At 32.8% G+C, this 7,675-nt stretch overlaps 1 protein-coding gene across 1 annotated transcript in view; it reads left to right on the plus strand.

The window, feature by feature from the left end:
• Positions 1-6,886: 6,886 nt before the first annotated feature.
• Positions 6,887-7,675, plus strand: part of LOC108576093 — a 2,566-nt gene continuing 1,777 nt past the window's right edge. The window contains exons 1-2 of the mRNA XM_017939013.1: positions 6,887-6,904; positions 7,041-7,166. Coding sequence (XP_017794502.1) covers positions 6,887-6,904; positions 7,041-7,166 — 144 coding nt within the window. The remainder of the gene's footprint in view (positions 6,905-7,040; positions 7,167-7,675) is intronic.

A 7,675-nucleotide genomic window follows, 5' to 3' on the forward strand; every position in this document is an offset into this window, starting at 1 on the left:
ATGAACAATATCCTGTCCGTTTCCCCGTGGATCGAAATTCATAAGAAGCTCTTCGCGGCGTTGAATTTTGTATAAAGAATATCAGAAGAAAATCCGGAGCGACGCGCAGGGATTCCGATGCATCTCAGCCGAAGCACCACCGGTTTACCTCTTTACCCGTAGCCCACGTTTCTCCGTATAATAAAAGAACATCCAGGTGTGGAGCGTGGACAACACCAGACGAAGATAACGGTACCTAGCCACTACCACCTGCCTTCCTTTACCGCCGCTTCTACTTGACCTGATTTTCTGACCCATTGCCGAAGGCGCTGTCGAGCTTCCATTCAACGCACGTGCATTCGGCTTCTAATTGAATTGTGCTTTTTTCGCTAATGCGACAACGTTTTTTTTTTTTTATTTTTCAAATCAATCTTGCTTCTTCGATAACTCTTGTCCCCATAGATTGTACCATTTGTACAGGGTGCGGTCGAATGTATTGTACAAGCGGACAGAAGGTGATTCATTATGCAAGAGTAAATAATTTTGAATATCTTTTATAAATTTTGATAGTCTTTTACTGTATGCAATGAGACGTGGAGTAATAAACTTTTTACCTAAATTACATCTACAATGCACAGACAATTAGTAAATTTGTACTATTTATTCGTTGCGACTGACAATTTGAGCGTGCACCATGAAAGAAAAATAATGTCACGATCTATTTACTGTTTACAATATTTACTACATATACGTTACCATTCGTTGTTTCAAAATACTTTAATGCTATTAACGCAAATTTAATAGAAGCTAACTTGTTGTCTGACAATAAATGAGTTACGTACACTACCGTTTATGGGTGATTAGGACACCTATTATGTTCATGTAGAAAGTATTGTTTGATTTAAATTACATTTCTTCGCCAAAGATACCACATCGTCACCTTAATACTACAATTAGACATCTTAAACTCATTAGTAGTACGATCGAGTTCCTTACAGAGTTTTAACATTGAACACGGAGTTCATCTTAAAGTTATCCAGTCTTAATATTTCAAAATACTGCTAGAGTTGTCAATTTTCAGCATACCACAGTTGCAAGAAAAATACGAGTTCTGATATACACTACCGGCCAAAAGTTTGGAATCACCTCCCACTTTTCATGGATATTAAATTTGCTGCTAACATTTATTTGCTGCAATTCTACATTTATCAATTTGTCTCATATCGATTGATTCGAACGATAAAAAATTCTCAAAGTCGCTGACTTTTTTCTGGAAATTTTTGTGTAAACTGCAATACTCGGTGATTCCAAATTTTTGGCCGGTAGTGTAGATATTTATCCAGAAAATGTGAGTTTACGAAAATTGGTGAAACAAGTCCAACGAAACAAATAAAATTTTATTATTGCTACTTTTTTAGAACTTATGAATAGTTATGAATAGAGTATGAATTATGCAATGGTAGTATTAAGATGACGATATATTAGTAAAAATATATACAGTGGAGGACAAAAGTATTCATACACCCTATAAAACGGAATAACTTTTTTAAAATTGGGCTAAACGGCTGGAGTTTTGTTTGAGAAGCTAGATAGATTAGTTTGCTAGATGACGTGTATAAAAATTTTTGAAAGAACTGCAATTAGTCGGAATCGCGAAGAAAATAGCGAAGGTCGTTTTTACAACTTTTTTATCTGAGCTCGTAATGAAAATTTAAAAAATACGTTTTGTAGATCTATGTCAATTATACACAGGCTGAAAATTTCATCGAAATCTAGTAGTCATCTAGTAAATTAATTTTTTTTAATTTCTCAAAAAAACTCAAGTCGTTTGGCCCAATTTTAAAAAAGTTATTCCATTTTATATGGTGTATGAATACTTTTGTCCTCCACTGTATGTATGCTCCTTATACCTACTACGATATTCCAAACTGATTAGATTTATTTCACATTCAATAAGTGTCTTAATACTTATGAACGAGAGTGTATGTGCACGTAAGATATTAGGTCCTGTTAAAAAAACTGCTTCCACAAACTTTAATGAGAATAAACACTGTCAGGAACCCAAATATGTGCTACTTTAATATTTTAATACATGCAAAACCTCATTGCAACGATTTCTTTTACCAACTACATATTAATATAATAATTATATATATATATTTAAATTTCATTACATTTTTATATTATTACGAAATTTTTCTCATCTACTCTTTTCAAAAATATCCTATTTTTTACCTTTTTATTAATGCTTTAATTTGTAAAAGTTCAATGTTTCATTGCTGAACAGTTCTTTCTCTTTTAGTTATCCCAATGCGCAAATAAAGATATTATCTGATACTAATCCAATCCTTCAAACTTAATACGATGCTTAAAGGTGTCTAAATACATCTATGACACGAAGTTTTAAAGAAAAAGGTGAAAGCGATTGGATTGTTACATGGTAACGAACTTTTTCTAATTACAAATTTTTTAAAGGTTCGATATTATACAGAAATTATACAACTATTAAAATTAGGAAAACTAAGTCATGGATGTTTAATACAGTGAATGTAAAAAGTATTCGTACACTCTATAAAACGGAATAACTTTTTTAAAATTGGGCCAAACGAGTTGAGTTTTTTTTAGAAGTTAGGATTAGTTTACTAGATGACGTGTGTAAAATTTTTTGAAAAAATTGCAAATTGCGGAAATCGTGAAGGAAAATGGTAAAGGTCACTGTTTACAACTTTTTTATCTGAGCTTGTAACGAAAATTTAAAAAATACGTTTTGTAGATCTATGTCAATTATGCACATGCTGAAAATTTCATCGAAATCGGTTGATGGAGAGACAAGCGACAGGCATCGAAAGATGTAAGAATCTTCAGATTTATTAGTGAAATAGTGAAATAGTGCGATTTTCACAATCTTTCACCGTTTGTAACGCATAGCGACATTAACCGATTTCGATGAAATTTTCAGCATGTGTATAATTGGCATAGATCTACAAAACGTATTTTTTAAATTTTCGTTACAAGATCAGATAAAAAAGTTGTAAACAGTGACCTTTACAATTTTCTTCGCGATTTCCACAAATTGCAATTTTTTCAAAAAATTTCAGACAAGTCATCTATTATAGTAAACTAATCCTTCTAACTTCTCAAAAAAACTCAAGTCGTTTGGTCCAATTTTAAAAAAGTTATTCCGTTTTATATGGTGTACGAATACTTTTTACATTCACTGTACGCCTCATGATTCGTTCCTCGTACATTGAAAATATTCATTTAATGACAGTTGTAATCAGTGATAAGCCAAACTGAACACACTTTATACATTTTCTCAAACGTACTAGCATATTTCAAACCCATAACATTATAATATAAATAATTAAATAATACATAAAATTCAGTTATTCGTACGGTCTTCTAAGCCCACTTACTTAGCGATCCCTAACGTTTCTTACGCAGTCTAAGATTACAAAGTTACACAGATTTAAAGACAAGGGTTTAGGTAATATGAACGCTGTAATACCTATAGCATATGATACCTTTAAACGTGTTTTTCTCGAAGCCACGTTTTTCAAACTGGTTGACACGATTTTTCAGAAACTAATGAGCCGATTAACTTCAAATCATACAGGGTGACAAGGAAATAGGTGGAAAAACTTTGTTATCGTATTCTACTATTCCTGTATACCTCCATATATCATCCTTACCAAAATTATAAAGATATGAACAATATTTCCATGCCCTGCAGCAGATTAAACTAACAAAATTATATTTAAAATGAAATCTTTTCCTTCAACTGACCGCCGTTTTTCTTCTATTCAATATCAAGAAATGATTTAAGCAGGAACTACAGAGGCAGGTTTACTAATCAAAATGAAAGTAATTAGAAAATTGGTGGAAGATTTTTATTTCTAATTATTATAACGAATGTAATTATGTCAACCAGAAAGGAGGAATCTTTGGAAGTGACCGTGCATTAATAGTATATCTATCTCAGTAAATAGTTTTCACTGTTTAATGTAACGACATAAACAAGTTGACTGAAGTACTGAAGTACAGTCAACCCTCCTACAACGCGGTACTCTTATAACACGGTTTCCATATAACGCGGTGCCAAAATTGCGACGGCCCTCCTATAACGCGGTTTCCGTTCAACAACATTCCATCAACTTAATTGGTTTAAGAAGATTCTCTATAGCATGAATTTATCTATGTGTTAAATTTTTACAGTTGAAATTAGCGGGGAATTCCCTTCTTTTTGGTGAAGGTACATCACCATTTTCCAATTTCAGTTATCAGGGAATTCCCCTATAAGCGAAGAAACGATGCGAGATTGTTCACAGTGTTCTGTTTTAATGCTTAAAATAGATCGTATGATTGACTGTTGCGTATTTGCGTGAATTTTTTTATTCAATAGCACTGCCGAACTTTCGCTGTTGCAACCACTTACTTTGTCATCAATTTTAAGTGCAACTTACAACTTGTTAGTAGGAAACTGTCTGTAAAACCGTGCAGACGTACATATCACGATTAGTGTTCAATAAAACGCCTTTTGCTCGCTTAATTTGTGTTATCGTAATTGGACAACATTACACAATACTGTAAAAATAATAAAAATAAAAATAATGAATAAAAAAAAATAAAAATAAAAATAATTTTATTGTACTTAACATATTATCTTGCCTTTTGTGTTTGTAAAATTTTTTCCACAACCGTATGCACCGTAACTTGACGCTCTGAGAATGCAATTTTCATTCAACGCAGAACGAATCAAACTGATTAACAAGTGATTTTACTTACTTCCGAGTTTCACTCAACGCGGTACGAATCAATCTGATTCGTACTAATTCTGAGTCTCTTATAGCGCGGTTTCCATATAACGCGGTATACGGTTTCCATATAACGCGGCACGAATTAATCTAGTTTGCACGTTAAATCTGAGTTTCTTATAGCGCGGTACGAATTAATCGCGTTATAGGAGGGTTGACTGTAGTAATAAATCAATGTACGAAACAAGAACTATGTAGACCTTTTAGTATGGAAGAAAAAAGTTTATATAAATTCCCCATTTTTCGTACATTGTCGAGTGAATACCCTCTTAAGCGCTTGGCCTCTCCTGCTGAGTAGCAATTCACGTATCGCAATCTTATTTTTCGGATCAAGGACTAGACAAGTAAGTACGTGGGCAACAATGGATGGCCAGAACTCAACGGACCTCAAATTACCTTCAATCGGTACATAGATGTTGGATACTGTTCATATACCTATATTTGATGCATCGACGACCTCACAGAGCGTGAATAACATTGTTTACTAGTATACTTTTCAATAAATGGGAAAAAAATTTCTATAGGAACACGCCTCTAGATGGATAAACAAGTATATAAGGAGAGAACAGTTAGAGTATAGGAGAATCTTTGACCAGAGTCCTTGAGTAGTTCACATCATCGTACCTCAAACCTCAAAAAATAAAGCGTATTCATTCATTCCTTCAGAAGTGAAGAAGCGTTAGTAGGACTTTGAGTCCAACTTTACCAAAACACAAGTTCGCAAACACAAAATAAAATCGTTAAAATACATAAACTGTAAAAGCAAAGTAGAAACGGCAAAAGCTCCTAGCCCCTGGGCTATTGAGCGCCGACCAAAAAAATATGGGGATTCCTACCAGTGGCGGTTCGTAAAAATTTGTAGCGGTAGGGCTGTAGCAATAAAAATAAAAAAGGTCAATATGGATTGAAAAAATTATATCGTTGATAGAGCTAAAGGAAATTATTTAAAAAGCAGACGGCATCACCGAAATCGATGATATATTGAATTGAATTGCGGTTTTCTGTTATGTCATATTTAGGGCTTTTCTATACTATATACATTTTAAATTTATGTTTATTAAGTAATATACCATTTGAACGCATAGACGTCGCTCTATCATATAAGCGATACACTTTTGTTTTTCACCGTCATTTGTTCTGAGTATAACTTAAAAACGTAACAACGGACAAGGAGCATTAAATTAGGACGTAAAGCCGCGGAAACTGGCCGCAATATCAATCGTGTATTCGGTGAAAGCACAACTAATGATTATAACGCATAAAAAGTTATTTGTTAAACAAGCAAGTTTGGTAAATGATAAGGGACCAATACTCCTACACTATAACGCCCGCCCGCACGTATCACAATCCACGATTCGGAAGGTACACGAATTGGGTTATGAAACATTAAACACCCTGCTTATTCCCCCGACTTATCCCCTACACATTACCACTTTTTTAAACATTTGGATAACTTTTTGCGAGAAAATATCTTCCGCAATAAAGAGGATGCTGTGAATACCTTCGTGGAATTTATTAATTCTAGAACTCCTGATTTTTATTGTAGTGGAATAGGAACTCTTGTAAAACGTTGGAAAAAGTGTATAGAATCTAATGGAAATTATTTCGATTAAATAAATTCATTCTAAGCAAAACTACACGTCTTTAAAACTCGTGTACAGAAACCGCAATTTATTTCCGGACAACCTAATAGTATGTAAAATTATTCGTTTAATTTTTCTATGTTATTGAAATAATAACAACTTTTTCCCATACGATATAAGGTTGAAAAAATTAATTTGTAATTAAAATAAAAGTTTGAACATTTTGAAGTGATAATTAATATTAATTCGAACAAGGTTTTTTCGTATTCATATTTAATTCATTTCCTTCTCGATATTGAAGAATGTGAAAATTATGGGAGTAATATGTTTGAAATGTTTTACCCGATACCATCGACGATATTAGCTAAATTCAGACGAGCTTTCTTGTTTACACGCCTGTAATTTCAACATTTCAACGTCATTTTATTCGAAGAAGTTTATTTCAAATATCTCGTTCCTGATAATGTTCGACAAATTTATAACAAAATAAAGAATCACGAGCAGGAGAAAATGATATGCGAAACACAGGTTGCTTGATCTCCCTGCAAGAGAATTTCGTCCAATATATCAGCAGCAATGAACCGAAAATCGAAATTCTTTCTAACTCATAAAGGTTAGAATTCGATAACGTTATACATTACATTATATTTCATTCTCGTTATAGCCGTATATTGCTACGTGGTGTCCTGTGTGCGACAAACGATTAAGCGATAAAGAAAGAGACACGTACGGACTCCTCAAGCATATTCGTAAATCTCATCCCAAACAATGTAAACAATATTTGTGTCAGGTATGAAGTATCCTTTTTTTCTTACAAACAAACAAATTCTATTCGAATCGTAACAGTTAAAAATGTAGTTCCTGGGTCTTTAGAGATCTTAAGCATTATCTTTACATATGTAGTAACATAAGCAAAATATAGTAAACAAGACTTTGGAAATGTTTGTACTTATACAGATATTACACTACGAATTCACTGCTTTTATAGATAATTTTTCGATATGGTAATTTTTACTCGTATAGCACGTATGCAATATACGAAAACACTGTTTAGAAAATTGCCTGTTATACGATATAAATTCTGCTCTTCTTTCTGCTACATAAAATCGTTGATATTGTTTTTACTTGTCCTTTAAGTTCAAATTGTAATGCGTATAACTTATATCATATAAGGTAGTTGAAAGAAAAATTGAGTAAAGTAAAAAAGTATATAAGAATAAAGTAATAAAGTAAAAATTGAAAAATGAATAAAGTAAAAGAATTCGGTTAACATATCGGTTAAACAATCCTAAAAAAGAA

Source organism: Habropoda laboriosa, unplaced genomic scaffold (assembly GCF_001263275.1).
Source record: "Habropoda laboriosa isolate 0110345459 unplaced genomic scaffold, ASM126327v1 scaffold334, whole genome shotgun sequence".
In the NCBI taxonomy this organism is placed as follows: domain Eukaryota; kingdom Metazoa; phylum Arthropoda; class Insecta; order Hymenoptera; family Apidae; genus Habropoda; species Habropoda laboriosa.